The 21116-nt window shown below is 43.0% G+C and overlaps 1 protein-coding gene across 2 annotated transcripts in view; it reads left to right on the top strand.

Moving 5' to 3' along the window:
* The window catches only part of LOC138580218 (alpha-2-macroglobulin-like protein 1), a 1051822-nt gene that overhangs the window by 800177 nt on the left and 230529 nt on the right, over nucleotides 1-21116 (top strand). For both annotated transcript variants that reach the window (XM_069650580.1, XM_069650579.1), the window contains 2 exons: nucleotides 13294-13456; nucleotides 14478-14692. In XM_069650580.1, the coding sequence (XP_069506681.1) occupies nucleotides 13294-13456; nucleotides 14478-14692 (378 nt within the window). The remainder of the gene's footprint in view (nucleotides 1-13293; nucleotides 13457-14477; nucleotides 14693-21116) is intronic.

Here is a 21116-nt window from a genome sequence, read left to right as displayed (position 1 = left end):
ATGTGGTGTTATGTCACCCGGCACTGCTCCATTCAACATAACATAATTCCTTTCCATCATCAATGTGTCCCAACATATTTCATCCGCTGTTTTCTTAGCAGCCTCATGGGACAAAGAATAGAGAATCAAATCTCCCAAGATAAGAGTATGATTTATAGTGGTATCGAGCATTAGGTTTTCAAGTATAGAATTTAAATATTCAAAAAAGATGTCTGAGGCTAGATGTTGTTTGTCCCAGTATACATTGATGATGACAATAATCATTGAGCCTCTCGACAACTTTACTATCTGAAAGCATGGCGAAGGTGAAATACAAACTTGGCTTTTGGAGTTTTCTGATTTTTTTAATCGCCAAAAGAAGACCTTTCATTGGACTTCCACTGGCTTTAGTTATAGCCGGTATCATTAGGATTGTATACATGTCCCAAACCGGAGAATCTGTGAGCCATGGTTCTTGGAACACGATGATGTCATAATTGGTGAGGTCATTGTTTGGTGAATTAATAAAATGCCTGTGGCCTCTCATGTTCCAAGAAAGTAAGCTAATGTTTTCAAAGACCGGGAGTCATTATAATCTTCTCCCTTGTTCTTCTTGCCATGTGTCATTGGAACTTGAGAGCTGAGGGGCATCCTGCCACTCTCTCCTTGTACTACCATAGATCCCTAGTTTAGGTCCTTTGTGTGGCAATTCTAACTCCTTATTTTGGGCAGTCTCTTGGATCAAGATAAATCCAATATAATACAAGGTAATCCTAGCTTGCCAGAGTGCATTTAGTATCACTCCTGATCGAATATAAAGCCTGGCTTCCGTTAGGTCTCCGTGATCCATGAATTCAAAAAAGTCGATATCCGTGGAGGAGAGGTCTGCCAGGGCGGGTATTTCTGAGAAGATATTCAAAATACTTGCTCTATTGAGAACATATTTTATAAAGGGATGATCTCTGCATTTAAGCAACAGGCGTTGGTGATTTTTATACTTGTCCAAACTATTATCTGATGGATTAATCAAATCTCTCACTGATTTAGAGTGTGGAAGTTATCGCCTATTTCCAGTCGCGGATTCACTATTTCTAAGTATATTCACAGGGACCAAATCTTTGTGACTCTCAGGTTGATTCGAGGTGGGCCCTTTTATGAGCGAAGAGAAATTTGGAATTACTGTCAGCACTATTTGATTGTTACAGATGTTGTGCCCAGCGCCTTGATTTTGAGATATATAGAGCGCAATTGAGGTTCTTATCTTTTCCCTTAAGTTTGCATTGAGGCAGTTGCTGATTTGGTTTTATCAACCAAAACTGGTTCGATGTTTGGGACTGTGGTCGTCTATATTTCCGAGCTTCGGGCCCCTGCTTGGTGGACGCTATAGCCACCAAATCATTTAATGGTTTGTAATTCATTGATTTAGAATTGCCATCTTTTTCTGTTGATTTGGCATTTAATACTTGCGCTGAGCCCTTTCTTTTCATTGCCGTAGATAGAATTTTAATAAATCTCCTTGTTTTCGTTTTAGACTTGTCTGTGTATAATTGTTTTGACTGCATTATTTTTTTTTCTTTTCTCCTCCGTCAAGACGGTTCTCTTATTATGCCAAGGCTTGTTTATACAGTTAGTAAACACGTCAAAAGAGTTACCTGCTTTCGTTGCTGCAAGATTGCCAGGAGAGCTAATTTTAATGGCACACGTGGCCTGTTTTATATTTTTTGTCAAGCCCACGGTTACACTCCCGACTTCGTTACTATTTGTTTGAAGGTCATTAATCAGTAATGTTTGGACAAGTATTTGATCAGGGCCCGGAGAATGAATTTTCTTTTGGTTTACAAATTCCTCTGAAGTGTGATTACTATCCCTTGGTTTTTCAGCCCTCCATTCGCCTTCTTCGCGGTATCTAAACCATCTAATTGACAGTTTCCCCTTTCAATGCAAAATGCAGACCCTTTGGTCTCTTTCAATATCTGCGTTAGCATATTCATTTTTTAATTCATTTTCTCATCTAGAACTTCATACAATCTTGCTACCGTTAAAAGTGCCGTGTTCATGGCACTTAGTGTGTTGTTCAACTCTGGCGCTTCTGGAAATGAGAATCGATTGTGCTGTTGATCACAAATAAAATATTGTCGTTCCTCAGCCAATTCGTAAAATCTCGAGCGCAGTGGAGTGGGAGCTATAAAAGATAAAGACTTGCTCGAGGAATGACTTGGTGATCTGTCGAACATCATTGGCGATTTCGATATTTCTAGTTCATTCCCTGGTATCGCATCTTCTTTATGTACTGATGTACTCACTGCATTATTTGTCCGGTTGCCAATATCTTGTTCTTCGTGCAACTGAATCAAATCACCACTGTTAGAACAAATGTACAATATATCTTGAGAATTGGGACATGTATTATTAGTGGTGTTCCTGAAATCTAACGCATCATCGTCTATCACTCCTGCTATTGTTAGGGCCTCATGCGCCTCACGTAATTTGTATTGCGCTAGCTCTGAACAAATAGCCGGAGCCTTCAGTGGAAATGGCAACAGTTCTGAATGTAAACTTGTGTTTAGGGATTGCATTTGAGCTGGCTGTAAATCCCCTGTAATGCATGCGGTTTCCAAAGTGGTGTCAGTTAGTTCTCTGCAGATTTGCAAACGCTTCCTTCCGTACAAGTGTGATTCCCCAATCAATAAAAAACGTAGCAGTATCACCACTGCTAAAAAAAGCAGGTCTTGATCCCACCGATGCGGCAAATCTTAGGCCCATCACCAACACTCTGTTTTTCTTAAAACTTATTGACAAGATAGCAACCATCCAGCTACAGGCCCATGTCCAGACAGCCGCCATCTTGCATGCTAAACAGTCAGGGTTCAGAAGCCATCATGGCACAGAAAGCGCGCTTCTGGACCTGCAGACATATATGCTCTCTAGACTAGAAGATAGCAAGCCGGGGCTGCTGATGTTGCTAGACTTATCGGCAGCTTTCTACCTGCTAGATCACAAAATCCTACTCGACAGAATGCGAACTGTTGGAGGCCTCTCCGACAATGCCTTAACTTGGTTGAGAGCATTCCTGGAAGGCCGTCGGTCACAGGTGCAATGGGGAGACAGTTCCTCTGGGTCTCAAACCATAACATGTGGTGTGCCCCAGGGAGCATGTCTTTCCCCATTGTTGTTTAACATCTACATTTTTCCTCTGTGCTACGAATTAGACCTCTTCCAGACCTTTTTCTGTAACTATGCAGATGATTTCCAGCTGGTTCTTAACATCACTGGCGTTTATGACAAAGATCAATGTGCAGTAAACGCAGTTTACCAACTGATCAAGCAGTGGATGTCCACCAACTGGTTATGTCTGAACGCTACAAAAACTGAGCTCATGATCTTTGGCCCACGCCAGGCACAACTCAAGCTGGGGCAGGAATATACTGGGTTCACGATAGATGGTAGCTTCATCAACACTGTGCAGAAGGTAAAAACCTTGGGTACATACATGGACAGCAGTGTAGACTGCGAAGCACATGTTGCAGCCATCACTGTCAGCACAAATTACCACCTCAAAGTGCTTAGGCAAGTTGCGCCTCTAGTTTCGGTCGACAACTGCATCAAGCTCGTGAGAGCCGTTATCTTGCCTCGTATTGATTACTGCAATGCACTCTTAGGTGGTGCAAGTAAAGCAGAAACCCAAGAGCTACAAAAAATTCAAAATAAAGCTATTCGCATTATTTTTCAAATGAAGCACTCAGAACCTACCACTGCAGCTAGAAAAAAATTGCATTGGCTTCCTGTGGAACGCAGAATTCTTTTTAAACTGTTAACTATTTGCCATAAATTCATCTTTGGCAGTGCTCCTGCTTACCTCAAGGATGTCATTGGCATATACCAGCCCAAGAGAAACCTCAGGTCAGCTGAAGGCCATCTTTTGGTTCAGCACCGAGTTAAACGCTCTCGAGGCTCTGGAAGGGCCTTTTACACCCAGGGAGCTAAGGCAATGCATTGCCCATATCCCTGCGCAAGACAACAGATCTTCTTGCATTTCGAAAGCAACTGAAAACGCATCTCTACTATTAGAGTAATCCCCTGTGGTAGTCTCTGTTCTCTGTACTCAGCTCTCTCGGCGCCTGGATGCCTACGGGCTTTGGCGCGGTATAAGCACAATAACATAACATAACATAACACAATAGTGGAATAGAGGGGACATTTTGTTGAGGTTCTTTCAAAACTGAAACTAAACCCATCTCACCACCGTTAAGTAATTCTGGTAAATTGCCTGTCTCGGAGATTGTTTTGTCTGAGCTTGTTTGATGGCTCATTTCAGGTAAATCTTTCATTTTTTGTTTTGAATCCAGTACACAAAAAGAACGCATGTCGGCTGAAAGTGAGTTCGATCGTTGAGATTTTTGTGAACAGCGTAATTATAATGCGAAGGTCAATAAGGATATTCTAGCCAGAGATGCAGTTAAACTTGATGCCTCGCCATCACATGCGGCAAAGGCAAAGACAGAGGTGCAGGCATGCATGACTTTAAAAAATATACATGTACAGACATGATAATGGTTAATTCGTGTGATCTTTAACTGTTATTTTCTAATCTTACCATGTTGGATTGTAGCCTCCACCTCCCACTCTCCAGCTAGACAGCCAGACGGCAACTACACTTAAGCAACTGCACTTTTGCAAATGCATGTGCAAGCTGAATAACAATGGATCCTGGGAGTGGAGGCGGGGCCAAGCACTGTTAGAAACGAAAAGAAGGAAACAAAAAAAACAATGAGTAGGAGCTCGGCTGCCATATGTCGTTAGCCGTTATTGCCTATGAAGTTCGTGGAAAAGGACTCAGTCCGTACCGCTTCTGTCCATGAATCCACGAAAAGTTGCAAAGTCCAACAACGTTTTCCACGGCAGCAAGTATAGCAGGCAACAGCGACAGCCAGACAGCAACTACACTTAGGCAACTGCACTTTTGCAAATGCGCTTGCAAGCTGAATAACAATGAATTATGGGAGTGGAGGCAGGGCCAAGCACGCTTCTGTCCATGAGTCCATGAGCCCACGAAAAGTTGCAAAGTCCAACAGCCTTTTCCACCGGCAGCAAGGATATCGGGCAACAGGGGCAGCCAGAAAGCAACTACACTTAGGCAACTGCACTTTTGCAAACATAAGAAACCCAAGTATTACCTTCTTTCTTTTTGTATTCTCTAAATTTTTCAAGTATTGGGCAGGAGTCTCCCCAAACTTTAAGACCAGAGTTTGCTTCAATTTTGCAAAGTTTTTTCTGTCAGCTTTTGACATATCCATAATAGCACTGCAGCCAGAATGGGGTAGTCGACTCAAGAACCATGCAGTCTTATCAGCGTCCACTACTTCTTGTAACTCACATGCATACTCAAATGCAGTCAATCAGTCCATAATGTCATTCTTGTCATCATATACACTAAGCAGATCGTTCAGAAATCTAGGACGGGAGGAGGGGCTAGACCCATTAGCAGACCCTCTAGTGGAACCATTGGTGCCTTGCAGTCTACCAAACTGGTGGTCCCTGTCCTTCTGCTTCTCTGACCTCTTCAAATCCAGTTTAGCCATGCGAAATTCAAGCTCCATCTGCTTAAACAGCAGCTCCTGCTTCTTGAATTCCAGCATGGCCTCAGCCCCAGAGCCGGTCAGGGAAACAGAGGACACATCTTCATAATCATCAGCATTGCTTCTCTCTACAGTAGCACGAGTCAATACATTACTGGTACTTGGGATAGCCCCAGTACCTTCTTCACTATCACAGGAGAGCAAAGCCAGAATCTGTATTTCTTGCCAATATGTAATCCTTTGGATCATTTTGGATTTAGTATCAGTGACCGACAGGCCCCTTTCGGTTCAAATTGTTCTTAGTGTCTCAGATCTAGAGGCACTAAAAGCAATTTCCGTAATTGCTTCCATATTATAGGTGATGGCAGGTGGCTTACAGTTAATGTTAACCTAAGAACACTGTGTCTCTCATGTAAGTGTAACCTGGGTACCTTACCAGTGCACAATGCTGGGTACCTCCGATCTTATCCCACCGCTGTACATCAATTTGTTAAGATGGATTTCTAAACTATGACTTGGTGGGCAGAGGTTTAGGAGGCTACCCTCGGTTTAGTGAAACAGGGGAACCTTCTGGACAAGCCAGATCAACCTAAGTAGCTTAGCAGGTGGTCAGGATTAAGTATCAGGAGGGATGAGAGTGATCGGAAGCCCAGAATTAGCACACACAGCAACGGACCACAAATTATTCTTAGACAAGTGTATATGAAAAATATCTATACAATTATTATCGGCCGGACCAATAGACACAAGTAACTTTAGCAATGCGAATGCAGTTGTCTCACATTTATGTATACATCACATTTCGTATGCACTACAGTGGTAAAATCTAGCCACAACCTGTAAAGAGAGGGTTGATTTAACACTGTTATAGCATTAGGCAATTCTTCGGAGTTTGTTCCCTAACTTTCGAGTTCAACCTTAAGAAGAGTGGAGCCTTGTGCTCAACAGTAAAGTTATGCTTAAAAACTCACGATTGCGCAGTTGAAGCAGAAAGCGGGTCTTCTTGGGAGGGCTGCAGCAAGTCAGGGAGGAGCTTGAGGCAATGAAGAATTGATTCCCACTATTCAAGTTGGCCTTGCCCTTGGTGGCAAAGCAGTGTTCAAATGGTGAGAATAGCTAGGGAGCGCAGGCTAATCAAGCCAAGTTTGAATACCTTTTAAGGGATACTTGTGCATTAAAGGGATCGGTTTTGCCAGGGGGGCCACCGGTAAGTGATGCAAATATTCACTGACCCTTAGCACAGCCTGGACCATACTTTACCAGTTTAGTCGCGGTTGGTAGTAGGTTCGAGTCCTGCAGTTTCGTGGTGCTCCTGGTCTCAGCGGCTGCGGAGGGTGATACGATTGTCCATGACGGGACAGTTGCCTTTTATTAGCTTCTGAAAGAGGTATGAAGAACATTTTGGTACAGCAGGTTTCAGGGCTCAGGAGAGCAGAACAGCAATGGATCTACAGAGATCGTCAACAACAGGTAGTGATGCAGGAATCACAGATGCAGGCAGCGTTACACACTCTCATAATTCGAGACCCAGAGGAGCTAGGCCTGCGTAATTTGGTGGGAGAATGCACAGGGCCACAAGCAAGCAATGCTCCAAGTCTCGGCAGTGTTTCTGCAGGATACCCTGAGGTAGAGCTGGACAGTTCACTGTATGGCCTAGGAACACTTCTGAATGGGCTCCTTTCGGTAGTAAACAGGGGGGTTCCTATAGTAGTTGTTCCCACTACTCCAAATGGGTGAAGCTCCTTGGCAGGTCTTCTTGATGGAAGAAGAATGCAGCGGTCTGATGGGGCAGCAGAAGGCAAAAGGTGCCAAAACCTTCCAACGCATCTCCGGCAGTTTCACTAGTATGTTTCTTCATGCAGAATGCTTGGATCCTTCTGTAGTTCGGTGAGAACACAAGTAATCGACCTGGAATGGATGCACCAAAATCGAGGACTTCCTATCAAAGATCTGCTCTCCTGCAGGCATCCCAGTAGTGGAGCAATCATGGCCCACAGTGGTCTCAGTCATTCAGGTACTCCAGAAATCCTGGCACCAGCAGCGTGGATTGGGACCAGACAGTCCCAACCCGCTTCCCCGGCAAACACACCTGAAAGGCAGAAGCCCACGAAAGAGATTGGTTTTCGCGGAAGGCTGCATGCCCAAATAAGAAAAACCGGGGTTACTCAACCTCGGTGAAGGCAAGGGACAAAATGGGGTGTCCAGACAAATGGTCGAATAAAAACTGGTCGAAATTAATTTAGTTGAATAAATATGGTCGAATTACAATTATCTCGAAATGCATTTTGGTCGTTTGTATTTTTTTTGGTCGAAATGCATTAAACTACATTTGTGATTATATATATGTATTGTGCTTTTGTAATTGCTTTTTTTCTAATGTTATTTATAAATGTTAATTTCTTTTTTCTATTGTTATTTAAACATTGTACAGTAATACAGTTTGTATTTGTAAGTTTTTTATTTATTTTTATTTCATAATACAATTCTTTAGTGTTATTTGTTAAATAAATAAATATTTGCAATGTAATTTTAAACAGAACAAGTTATAACTGTGTTTCCAACTTTTACCGCTAGATGGTGCTATTTCACTATTTTTTAATGCTATTGTAAATCCAACTTTAATAAACTTTGTAACGCATGACGTCGTACGTACGCGAATTAGACGCCATTTTTGAAGTTCCTTCTTCCCTGTAGGATGCCTGTTGCTCGCGCTCCGGACCTGCTTATGGATTATTTTTTTCCTGTATTTTTTTTTGATGGATTTTTCAACGTTTCTTTTTCTTCTGGATGGATTTTATTGTGTCAGATCGTGTTTTTGATGGGTTTTTTAACGGATCTGCTTATTTCACCAACTGATGTTTTTTTTTGCAACTTCTGGATCACTGTCTTTCTTTGGATTTTAAATTGGATTTTCACTTTCTGGATGCATCTTTTCGTTTCGTTTCGTGGATGGATGTTCAAAAGGACTTGGTGGATTTTACATCGGATTTTTGCTTTCTGGATGCATGTTTTCCTGCATGGAACCGGAGTTCTCTGTTTGGTGAGTTCATTCTATTTTCCTTTAACATTTTAGATTATATGCTACTGCTTCAAGATACTGTATTGGCTCCGTTTTTTCAGACTTCTGCACTATGCTCGATATTCTCTCTTCATGGTCTCTGCATTTTCTTTTTGCCATTTGTCGGTTTTCGAGTGACAGTGTCTGGGACAGCTTTATTTCCTGTGCTCCTTTTTCAGACTTTTAAGGAAGTGCCATAATGTTGGGTTGTGTGAATTTAATTCTTTGTTTATCCTGCTGTGCCATCCCTCCTGTACATTGTTCATTCTTGGGGTTTTCTTAATGACTGATGTGTAGCAATTCCAAATTTTAATTTCATATTTCCCTTTTCGTCTTGTTCCATGTCTCGTAAGTTGCCCAATCCATGTGTTTTCCATGTAGTCTAGTAATGTGCTTAACTGTTCGTCATGATTAGTATAGTAACTAGAAGCAATCAAAGTGTCATAATACGTAGTAACCATGTCCTCTCTTACAAATGCTAATGCGTATAATCGTTTGATTTGGTGCTGAAATTCGGTATCACCTATGTACAATGTTCTTAACCCTAATTTTTGAATTCTTTTCCACAGTGATTGACTAAAATGAAAAAAGCACCCTTGAATATGTGTCTCATGATATATTTTAGAAAAAGCGTTCATTTGTCCCTGTTCATAGTCCATGATCATAGTTTCCGGGTTCTTTTCAGGCATTGATTCTTGTATTATTTTATATATACAGCTGTACAGTTCTTCTGTTTTTCCTGGCATTAAAACGTAGATTAGAGGTGTTACGGTTTCATTTAGAGGACAACCCCCCCTGAGTGATTGACCACTGTAGGGCTGTGAATTAATGGGATTTTGTATATAAGGTAGGGAATTTTGGGACTACAGGCAGAGTCGACCACCGGAACAAGGAATCCGAAGAAGAGGACAAGAAGAGATACAAGCAGCACCTTCCAGAACTGCGGAAGCACTGGTGAAGTCTTGCAGCTGTGCTTACCCTGTTTCCACATTGACAGGTAAGATCCGCCAAGGATGACTTCCTCCCTTAGGCTGGTGGGACCAATTAGCCTTTAGACCTTCTTCATTTTGGCTCATCCCCTTACTTGCTGTGACGTTGCTGGGCTGCAGAATCCCAATACCAGGGGTACTTAAACCATTATCGAATGCAACTTCTTTGGAAGATTGAATCTGGCTGAAACTTCGCAGGCATCTGGGTGAGACTACAGAGGCAGGATATCTTTGTCAAAAGTCCCCTCACCTCAGTTCAGGACCGAGTGACAGAGGAAAATCCAACCAAGGATATTCATTCCTCCCTGGTGCCAAGAAAAAGGCACCAAAACCACAAAGAGCCACTGAATCAAGTGGAATCCATTTCTGTCAAGCCCCTCTCTGGAGCAGTAGCCCACCAGAAGTCCCCCTTTCGTCACCACGACCAAGAAGCAGAAACAAGGGTCTGCATCACTGCATCAGGAAGGAAGTCAGCTGAAACATCTTCATTTCTAAGGTACTGTGAGGCTTGGGTTTAATTACCTTTTGCCATTTTCGGTGCTTCCTGGCTTGGGAAGTGTTATTTTCAATACTTTGGAGTTAACTAGAAGTCCCTTGTACAGTCCTAACAGTGTGTGCTCTTCCAGGTAGCCTCCCCTTGAGCTCCTGGGTTTCTTCAATGAACTACTGACTGTTTAACTTTTTCTTTGACTTTGGCTGTCCTGGTTTCCTAAAGGCTCTCCTTCTGAACCATATTGGCTCTGGCATTGCTTGTTCCCCCAAAGGTTTTAATTGTATGGCACTCTTATTGCTGGAATAAAGACTACCTACAAACCCTAGGGGAGAAAATCCTATTGTAACAGTTCCTCGAATGTGTTCTATCTTCTTCTGAAACGTCCCTCCCAAACTCAATGTGTAAAGGTGATATATAAATGCTATTACTGGCCATTATTGATGTCACTCCGTGTGCTGGTACTGTGTAGCATAGAAAGAAATTGCTCACCTGCATTATTGTTTCTGAAATAGCTTTATTCCCTCTACCATTAAATGTTATTAGTAGTTGCTGCTTGTTAGTGTGATTATTTGCCTTGTGTATATATAATTAAAGAATATAATGTCACTCTAAGTGTGTACTTGTTTACTTTGATCCTTGTGTTTGCTGATTTCATTGTGCTACTCTACAGCTCACATTACCCCTTCTAAGGCAAGCCTGGCTGCTCAGCCACTCTACTGACTTGTGTAGTACAGGCCTATATTAAGAGTTGGGTCCCTCATACCAAGAGATAAGTCTGTTCAGGTTCCACACCAGTTGGACTTTGCAAAATCTTACCTCACATAGCAGAGTTAACATAAACACAGGAGGCTCTTTCATTTCACAAAATGGATGCCCCCTAGTGCTGACTGAGGATTATTTGCCGAAGATTTTACATAGGAACATTTTGTAAAAATATGTTTTATGTATAATTTTTATTATGGCCCATCTTTTAAAAGAATACAAATTTTGAGTGAACTCCCCCTTTAAAGTCTCGGAAGGATAGCTAAGAAGCAACGCGCTCTCCTTGGAGGCAAGACGACGCGGTGCAACACAGGTTCAATCCCCGGGTCCGCGCTTAGAAACCTCTGGGTATTAAGCATGTTATAAATAACCAATTACAATTCAAACCATCATTGCCTGACCTTATTGTCCCTGGGCACCGCTCCCCATGATGGCACTGGGCCTGGAGGTGCATTGAGGCTCCAACCAAGGTTGGACACACCAGTAAAGACTCTGTCCCAGGTAGCTCACTGCCACACCCAGCCCTCTCCAGGCTGCAGGCAGACAGGTCTGGGTGGCGCCAGTGACAGCGCTTCCCTCTGAGTACTTCTTCATGACACACATTGCTGGGGAATGCACCAACCTGCATTGTCATAGCACTTGAGCACTGACCGCATTTTCTCTGTTGTAGTGCGTGAAAAAACTCAACATGTTTGGTTTTCACGCTGTTGTGATGTCAGGATTTCCTAGGTTAGAAGTCCCATCACAATTTGTGTCTCCACGCCAATGCTAATAGCATCATTGCACCTGCATTGCTCACTGCAACCACAACACTTCAGCACATATGGCTTGTCTTGGCCCTGGCACAATAAAAACATGTGCAATAGCGTTAGCACGGCACCTAACAACAGCACACATGTGGCACCTGTGACACCCCCAACCCTCCCGCACATTCTTTCATTGTGCCACTGGAAACCTAAGCGTAAATCTACTACTTGCATGAACTCTACAACTAGTAGTTCATACCTGCCATAAATTCGTCCCAGACACAGAATTCTGACAACCTTGCTATACTACTCATTTTCACGTGGCGTATGATGAATAGATATAATGTCAAAATATGTCATGTTGTGATAAGTCTGTTCATGATACACGTCATGAAATGCTATGCTGTGCCGTGTGCCATATCGCTACAGCTGATGTCATGATATGTACTGCCACGACATTGTCATGATATGCGAATGTATGTCTTGTAACGCGATAACAGGTTGTGCTACGTCGTAACATTTATGTCAAAGTATAGGTCATGTCATGTCTAATCGTACGTCAATCTATGTTGTGATAGGTTATGTTTCATTAAGTAGCATGCTTAAAGCACAATGTTTGCCATTTCCACGTCATTACATGTGTCATGTTGTGAGATGTTATGCAATAGTTCATTGGATTATATCTAATCATGTTATAACATGATATGTTTTGTGAGGTTCTGGGTCATCACACAGAACAATGATGTCATGCCATGGTGTTTAATGGCATCATATGTTTTAATATATCCCATGCTATATGTCATAATATGCCACACCATGTTATGGTATACGCCCTATCATACGTGATATTCAAGTATGTTATGTCATGTAATTGGATGTCGTGATGCATCATGTCACAATTTGCCATGATAGATAGAATTTCATGACATGTCAATGTTTGTCCTTTCATATTATGTCATGATTTATGTCTTCTCAAAATGACATGTCATTCCACGAAATGTCATGTTATCTGCCAATATACTATGATATAGCAGATTGTGACATGGTGTCACACCATATCATACTTTCACGCCTAACTTCACAGTTTCACGTTCACACTATGCTTCACATTCCCAGTAGGATTCTTGGATTGGCTTCACATCCGGACTGGGCATTCCCAGTGATCTACCAGTGATCTACCAATTTCACATTCACAGGAAGCTTTACTTTCCCAGTAAGATCTAAGGTAGACCTTCCCATAAGCTTGAAATTCCCTGACAACTCCTAGTTTCACGTTCACAGTAAGCTTGACATTCCCAGCAAGCTAACCAGCTCGGCATTGCCTGTAAACTCCCAGTTTGCACAATTCCAGGATAGTACTTAGTAAAATCCCAAATGCGTTCCACATATCATAGGCAGCATCCTGTTCGAACTGAAAAGACACAACCATATGCGGATCTTGGTGACTGGCAAGCTTGTTTCCTGGCAGCTCCACTCTGGCTTGAACATCCTGCACACCACTGAGCTGCGAGACAGAGTGCGGGAGCGAGGAATCAATCCGATTATTACAATTCGGCTTATTAAAATAAATCATGCCAGCAACATGTAACTTCGTACACCCGTAAATGACTTAAGAGAAGAATTGGAAAGGTGGCTATGGCATCGGGTTCTGAAGACCGTTTAATATGTGTGATGTTTCGTCTCTCCTTAGGACACCAAGGTTGCTATGGGCTTGGAATACCTGAGGGAAGCTGCCAGCAATGTCACCAGTCTCTACAGCCAGGCTCTCCTGGCCTACACCTTTACCCTCTCAAAAGACGCAGCCCTCAGAGCAGAGCTCCTGAGCAGTTTAGAGTCAAAGGCCAACATAACAGGTGCGAGAGAGAAACGGGCCTGGTGGGCAGGGTAAGAGACGAAGGCCAACATAACAGGTGCTAGAGAGAAACGGGCCTGGTGGGGAGTGTAATAGTCAAAGGCCACATAACAGGTGCTAGGGAGAAACGGGCCTGGCGGCGAGTGTAAGAGGCAAAGGCCACATAACAGGTGCTAGGGAGAAACGGGCCTGGCGGCGAGTGTAAGAGTCAAAGGCCACATAAAAGGTGCTAGGGAGAAATGGGCCTGGCGGCGAGTGTAAGAGGCAAAGGCCACATAATTGGTGCTAGAGAGAAACGGCCTGGCAGGGAGTGTAAGAGCAAAAGCCAACATAACAGGTGCGAGAGTGACACGTGTCTGGAGGGGAGTGTAAGATGAAAAGGGGCTCATTTTGAGTTAAGCATAGTGATAAAAAGTGCTGGTAAATTCGTTACTGACATTTTATTTTGTCTGTAACAAATGTACCACTTGTCCCGCACCTCTAAATTCCGAGATTGGCAGTGAAGTAGCGAAGTTACCGCCAGGATATATATCGAGGTAGCAACTTCATTTTGCCCCCCAAAAAGAGAGCATTTATAGCGGCAGAATTACCCTTCACAGGACTCCAAAAACGAGGATTTACTCGTGATTCCACCAGTCGCCCCTCGCGATATAAATAAAATATCATATCGTATCATATCATACCCTCCCCAAGAATAACTACATGTGCCCTCCCTTCGGAATGTGGACAGACGAGACTGAGCTCATTGGCAGGAGCTTGTGCGCGGCCCCACCACTGGCATAGCAGAAGAGGGGGACATGCTGGGCTCCTAGTACTGCGATTGCAGGGGGCTACTGCCCGTGCCTGGGGCGCCAGTGCATTATCAGATTATGGAGGATCAGTGGGTGAAGTAGAGAGTGCTGCAGGTCCAGGCGGGGGTGCCTCAGCAGACACTCTGTGTCTCTACTTGCACCATCAAGTCATAGGGGACCCGTAGTATGTTATAATAGCATAGTAAACAGCTTCTCTCTTTTCCTTTTCAGATGGCCTAAAGTTCTGGAGTTATTTGCCCAAGCCCGCCGGTGGTGCCTCCTTCTGGGCCCAGCCCCAGGCAGCGGATGTAGAGCTGACTGCCTACGTCGTCCTGGTTTATCTGTCTGAAGAACATGTCACAGAGGAAGCCATTGGTTATGTTCTTCCAGCTGTACGGTGGCTCACTAGGCAGCAAAACGCCTATGGGGGCTTTGCTTCCACGCAGGTAAACTGGAAGTCTGTCTATTCCTTAGAAACATTAGGTGGGAGAGGGACGAAGAAGGAAGAGGAGGCAGAGGGGAGATGGGAAAATACACAAGAACCAGAACTAGTAGACAGAGTTAAGGATGACGAAGTGCACAAGTAATTTTTAACTTGGTTTAAATTCCCAAGATTTTTTGTTTATTTTATTCCAGCAAAAATGCTATATCTAAAAGCATATTAAACATGTATTACAAGACTATGGCCCATTCACTTTACCATTCATTCACATTCATACAATTCTCGTCGGTCTTTCATTCCACAATTAATTTTTTAGAAAAATGGTTTATAAAAAACAGTTAACATCTGCTATATCTCCATGTGGTTATAATTCATTGTAATCTATCCCCACACATTTGGGGTATCACAACAGTCTGTGTTCTCTTATTCACACAGATTCACGTCGACACGTGTTTCAGTTGCTCTCTGCGAGCATCACCATTAATACTCTCTCTGTACGGCAACCTTCTTCAGGACAAAACAACCCATTTTTTAGGCACAAATATTGGCATGGGCCACACCATCTATAAAAATACATAAAACACTGAATGAATATAGTGCACTGTCGTCAATCCTATTCAAATTATTTGATTGCATATTAATATGGTATGCTATAGAATATCATCCAACTCACCTCCTATCCAATGGAGTCAGGAGGGGCAGGATGTAGTACTCAATTTCAATACATCATAATTGGAATCTCAGGATGTAGTATTCAATTTCAATACATCATGGTTGGAATCTGGAGGATGATTGTCCTCTGATCTAAGGGGTTAAGGCATATATCTATTACCATCTATTATACCCAATTCGTTTGATCACAAAAGCCAAGTGGTTTATATATTTTAGCACATCACGGGTGTTACCCATAGATGTAAAGAGGGCTCTGTCACTCACTCACAAAATGGAAACAGCCGTAGTTTGCAATGTTGATTTATATTTACTGGAGCAAGTGGTTTATAATGCCAAGGCTTCCCTTCTTTCCACAGACTTGCTTTCGGTTCACAGGCACGTGAGTCTGTAAAGATATACACAAAGAGCTTAATTAGTTGTATAAGCTCATTCAGACCAGCTTCACGTTTACACACTGTCCATTTAAATGTATTTAAAATCGCACTGGTGCTCCCAATGATCAGGGTAGGAGTGAGCACAGGCATCTAGTAATTGATTCTCACACGCACAAAAAACTTTCTATTTTAAAGAGCGCATGGGTCTCTAATATTTCGATCACGGAGCAGTCAGTGTGATTGATTGGGGAACATCATAATGTAGTTGTCCCCATCATTACTCATGTTCGATCATTGGAGAGTTAATTCCTCTCATTCTTAGTTTGTGACTAGGGCACACGCCCTCTCGTGTTAAGAACCGCATAATTACCACTCTTACACTATTTTAAATAATCATGTCCAGCGGCTGTTACATCCATTCCAGCTTACCTGACTCTCGTCTTCCGGGGGATTTGTCTACCGGGTGCACCGCAGCGTTCAAAATGCAGCCGGCAAGTACGCGTAAAACAATAAACACGACTCCTCGTGTTGGTGCTCATAGAAAGAGTACTAAGGAGCACACGCGTACGTGAGGGAGATCCTCCTCACTTCCCAAGTTTTACATCAACTCATCATTTTTCGTTTTTTAATTATTTTATTTTATTTTGCTTTAGGCCATACCGCTCCGATGTTGTAGTATTCTCTAATAATTATTATTCGCCGAGAACACTCAGGGCTCGGATTTGCAACGCCTCTATGTTGGTCATAGAGATCAAATAGGGACTATTCATCTGTCGCATGCCGAATATTTTCATTGCATACAACCTTCATACTGTGGACACACACGTTCCACTCCTGAAATACAGTTAATTTGAGTCTGAATGCGGACAGATGTAAGAAACAAATATAGAACACAAAAATGTAACAATCAACAACACATCTATCAGGTGCACTAAGATGCGGCGTGTATATGTCAGAAAAACGTTGTCTTGGGAGTGTTCTACTGAGCTCCTCATTCATAATTCCTTATCCAGTGCCACCTGCAGGAATATTTTACATATTTGTGATTAGATGGTTCCATTCAACTGATAAATTCAAACCTCGTTTAACTGTATCTAGAGTATGTATCCAGCGTTGTTCCTTCTGGTGTAGAAGGGTGCCCATGTCACCACCTCTCTTGGAGGGCTTTATTATTTGTAACACAAACCAGGTTAGGTCTGTGTCTTTGTGCCCATATCTCCAAAAATGTTCCAAAAGCGGCTTGTCCGCCACTTTATTCCTTATACATGATCTGTGTTCCGAGATGCGCTGTCGTACTTCCCTGGTAGTCTTACCTATATATAATAAGTCACAAGGACATCTAATTACATAAATGGCATTCTTAGTTTTGCAGTTGGTATGTGTTCTAAATTGCCATTTCACTTGTCTATATTCAAAAACCGTTCTTACTTCTACCATGGGACAAGCTACACATCCTCCGCATTTATGATGCCCTATCACCGGGGGCAATCCCCATTGGTTTACTATCGTCTGGTTTTTTTTTGGCTCCACATATGTGTGTACCAGTTTTTGCCCAAGATTTTGATTTCTTTTGAAGGCAAACATAGGTCTCCGATATAATGACCCCTCTTGTTTTACAAGCTCCCAATTGTGGTTGACTATCTTCTTAATCTGGTTACTGATTGGATTATAAGTAGTCACACAAACAAGTCGCTCTTCTTTTTCTTTTGGGCAATGTGTTAAACATAGGTCTCTATTAGTATCTTTTGCCCTCTTTAGATTATTTTTAACCAGTCTTGTGGGATAGCCCCTCTCCACCAGTCTATCTTGTAACTGTTTTGAGTGTTGCATAAATTCCTGGTTGGTACTGCAGTTACGGCGTATTCTTAGAAACTGCCCATACGGTAAGTTGTATCGCAGACCTGCAGGATGAAAGCTGGTGTAATGCAACAAAGTGTTGCGGTCTGTTGGCTTTCTGTAGAGTGTTGTCTCCAGTTTGGCTCCTACTTTCCTGATGATTAAATCTAGGAAGCTCACCTCAACCGTACTTGATTCCATGGTGAACCTAATATGGGTATCCTGTCTGTTTAACCATTGATGGAATGTGTTAAGGGATTCTGCATTGCCTGTCCATGTTATAAACATGTCATCAATATATCTATGCCAACCCACCAGGTGTTGGCATAGGTCTGGAATGGCTTGAAGTGCATTCAAAGATCCTGATACAAATTTGTCCTCGAAATCTGCCATATATAGGTTAGCCACGTCAAGGGCAAATGTTGCCCCCATGCTAACCCCCCTGCACTGCTTATACAACTGTTGTTTGCGCAGGAAAAAGTTTTCCGTCATCGCCAGTCTAGCACACTCGAGTACAAATGGTGTTGGTGGTTGGTGAGGTATAGTCCGAGTATTCAAAAAAGTGCCTAGAACATCCAGGCATTCAAGCTGCGGTATTGATGTATACAGTGATTCAACATCCATTGTTGCCAGGATCAGTCCCGGAGGACACTCAATTTCTTGTGTAATTTTAATCATGCTTGTTGAATCCTTAACGTAGCTTGGCATCTTCTCCACAAAAGGTTTTAAGAAAAATTCTACATATACTGACAGTGGCTCAAGTAGGGAGTTTATGCCGGAGACAATGGGCCTTCCAGGAGGATTTATTTTGTCTTTATGAATTTTCGGCAGTATATAAAATGCTGCTGTTTTTGGGTAACTTTTGTTCAGAAACCGTCTTTCACTCTCACTAATCCATTCTTCTCTCATGGCATGGTCAGTAAGACTTTTTATTTCCTCTTGTAATCTTGATGTTGGGTCTTGTCCAAGCATTTTGTAGGAGTTTGTATCTCCCAGGAGTCTATGGCATTCTTTTTCGTAGTTGTTAGTTTGCATAATAACTATCCCACCCCCCTTGTCAGCGGGTTTGATGGTAATGCCATCTGTGTCACATAGTTTTTTTAGGCTGTTACTTTCAGCTCTGGTTAAATTGTCTGGTTGAACATTTTTCTTCTTAATGGCTTCTTTCACTTCTTTTATAACCTTATTTTCAAAAGCCAAGATCTCAGGCGGACAGGCATGTAGAGGAGGGTTAAAGCTCGATTTATTTTTTAGACCGGTTCTATTAGGTATGTCTCTGTTCTCTCCAGGTGTTCCTTGTTTGATCCTGTCTGAATTTGGAAGGAAAATCTCAAAATAATGTTTTAATCGTATGTTTCGAAACAATGAAGTTCCAGTTCTATCGTGAAAAGATCTGCCTTCGTGGTTGGAACGAAGGATAAACCCTTCGACAAAACTTGTAATTCATCAGGGTTAAGGACCATTGTTGATAAATTGACAATGGGTATTTTGTCTCCATTATCTAATGGTTCTGATTCCATTGTCGTGTTCTCATTCCTGGTCCCTGATTGTATTGTCCCTGATTTTGTCTGGAGCGCCCCCTCTGGTTGCCTCGATGAAAGCCCCTCTGCTGTGGGCCTCTTCCTCCTGGGTTAGTGGGTCCCTCGTTATTCAGTGTCGGGTCCGAACCACTTGATGAACCAGATGTGTTAGAAAATGACCCAAACCTATTGTTTCTCCTATGGTTGGCTGGTCCTATATAAGACACTACTGAGATGTTAGCCTCAAGAACCCCGATGCTGGGAGTGTGAATACTGCGCTGATGCATCCCTTCTGCACCACGTTTCCCGTGCTCTTAGTACACGCTTTCACTCCCCCATCAATTCCTTACATGCGCACAGTGCACTCACACCTGTACTCGCGTCTGTTTGACTTGACCATACAGTCTTCTTAATGATGCTTCGCTAAAAATGGGTTGTGAACAAAATTATGAGCAAGCTGGCTTGGAGTTATGGAAATGCATTTTGAGGTGCCTACTGAGATCAATCCATCATGAATTCAACACTGAAATTAAAATTCACACCCGGGGAAGGGCCACTGGCCAATCAAGCGGGCAAGGATATACATCGTCTGCCACCCGAGGCTCCAGCCACCCGAGGCACTTCCCAGGTGGTGCCATTTTTTTTTATGTGGGGAGCAACAGGGAGCCTCCCCCTGTTACCTCCCCACTCCTCCCAAACCCCAAAACCAATGAACCCCCGTCTTAACCCCCTACCAACTTACATGCAGAAACATAGCTTTGAGCTCCGGTCCCGGCGCTCGTTCCATTCCTGGCCACCGCCAAAGAAATGGAAAAGGGACTTAGTTCCCTCTTCCTATGGCCAAGGCCATCTTTTTCTAATTTTTTTCTTCCCATGGGAGATTGTCTGCACAAAAGCAGCAAATCTCGCAAGGGTGAGAAATGAAATGTGCGCCCCAGATAAACCCTGGGTTGCATATGGCTTTCACCCCCACGGCAGGGGTACGGACTGTTATCGAGAATTCTCATTCTATGGCTAATTTCCCTTACCTAGTGAGTCCCTCAGCAGCTTTGCTGGATTTCTGGAGTTTATTTTTTCCACTTGGTAAGAGTCTGAGTTTTTCCCCCACTCTTACCTGTGTTTTGCCACGTGTATTTCATCTGTTTCTGTGATTGTGGACTCTGGAGTACACCACTTCAGTAGCCCCACTCTTTTGTGTGTTATACAGCACCTTCAGTGCAGTGACACTGGGTTGTCATTTTGACTTCCCACCGACTCCATTTCTGGGTCTGACTAGTGTCCCCCAGAAAAGGGTAATATTGCCATTAACTTTACATAGTCATTTAACCACAGATCCAGTACACCCCATCTTATATGAAGTATTGGAAAGGGTTAATTCCTAGCCCTTTTTTATCTGTACCTCTCAGAGCATTGTTTTGCTCCCTTAACTTTAAGACTTGGCTGGTGGCAGTGGTATCTACCTTAATTTTCGTACCGCGATTATATTACATAACGTGTTATTGTTTTAGGCTATTTTAGTGGCCTCGAACTTTAAACCTGCTAGCCCAAATACTTTTTATTTCGGCTCGGGTTGGGTTTAATCGCCATTTTTTTTTGTTAACATCCTTCTTGGGTCTTTCTTTGCGCAGCAAACCAGGTTTGCCTCCTTTGTTTGACGACCTTTGGCAGGCTTCTGACTAGAAGCCCTCCTTTGGCGTCTGGGTGTCTAGGTGGGCTGAATGTGAGGGAGGGATGTAGTCACCCCCTGCACGGGGTCTCCTTGGAGACCCAAGTTGCACTTTGTATTGATTGTTGATTGACTGAGGTGGTCGTCCGGGCTGGACAACCCCCCTGCTGAGTGATTGACAGCCAGGTTGTGTGAATGGGGGGTTTTGGCGTAAAAGGCAGGACTCTTGAGCTAGATGGCAGAGTCGCCTCTGGAACTACAAGGAACCAAAAAGAAGCAGAGAAGAAGACGGCTCCTGCAACCCCAAGTCCCGGTGAAGCCCTGCTGCAGTCCTGAGCTATCTACCCCTTCAACGACTAA

Source organism: Ambystoma mexicanum, chromosome 3p (genome assembly GCF_040938575.1).
Source record: "Ambystoma mexicanum isolate Mex_15411 chromosome 3p, UKY_AmexF1_1, whole genome shotgun sequence".
Taxonomy (NCBI): Eukaryota; Metazoa; Chordata; class Amphibia; order Caudata; family Ambystomatidae; genus Ambystoma; species Ambystoma mexicanum.
The sequence above is the reverse complement of the archived record's forward strand: the minus strand, read 5'-3'. Positions and strand labels throughout refer to the sequence as shown.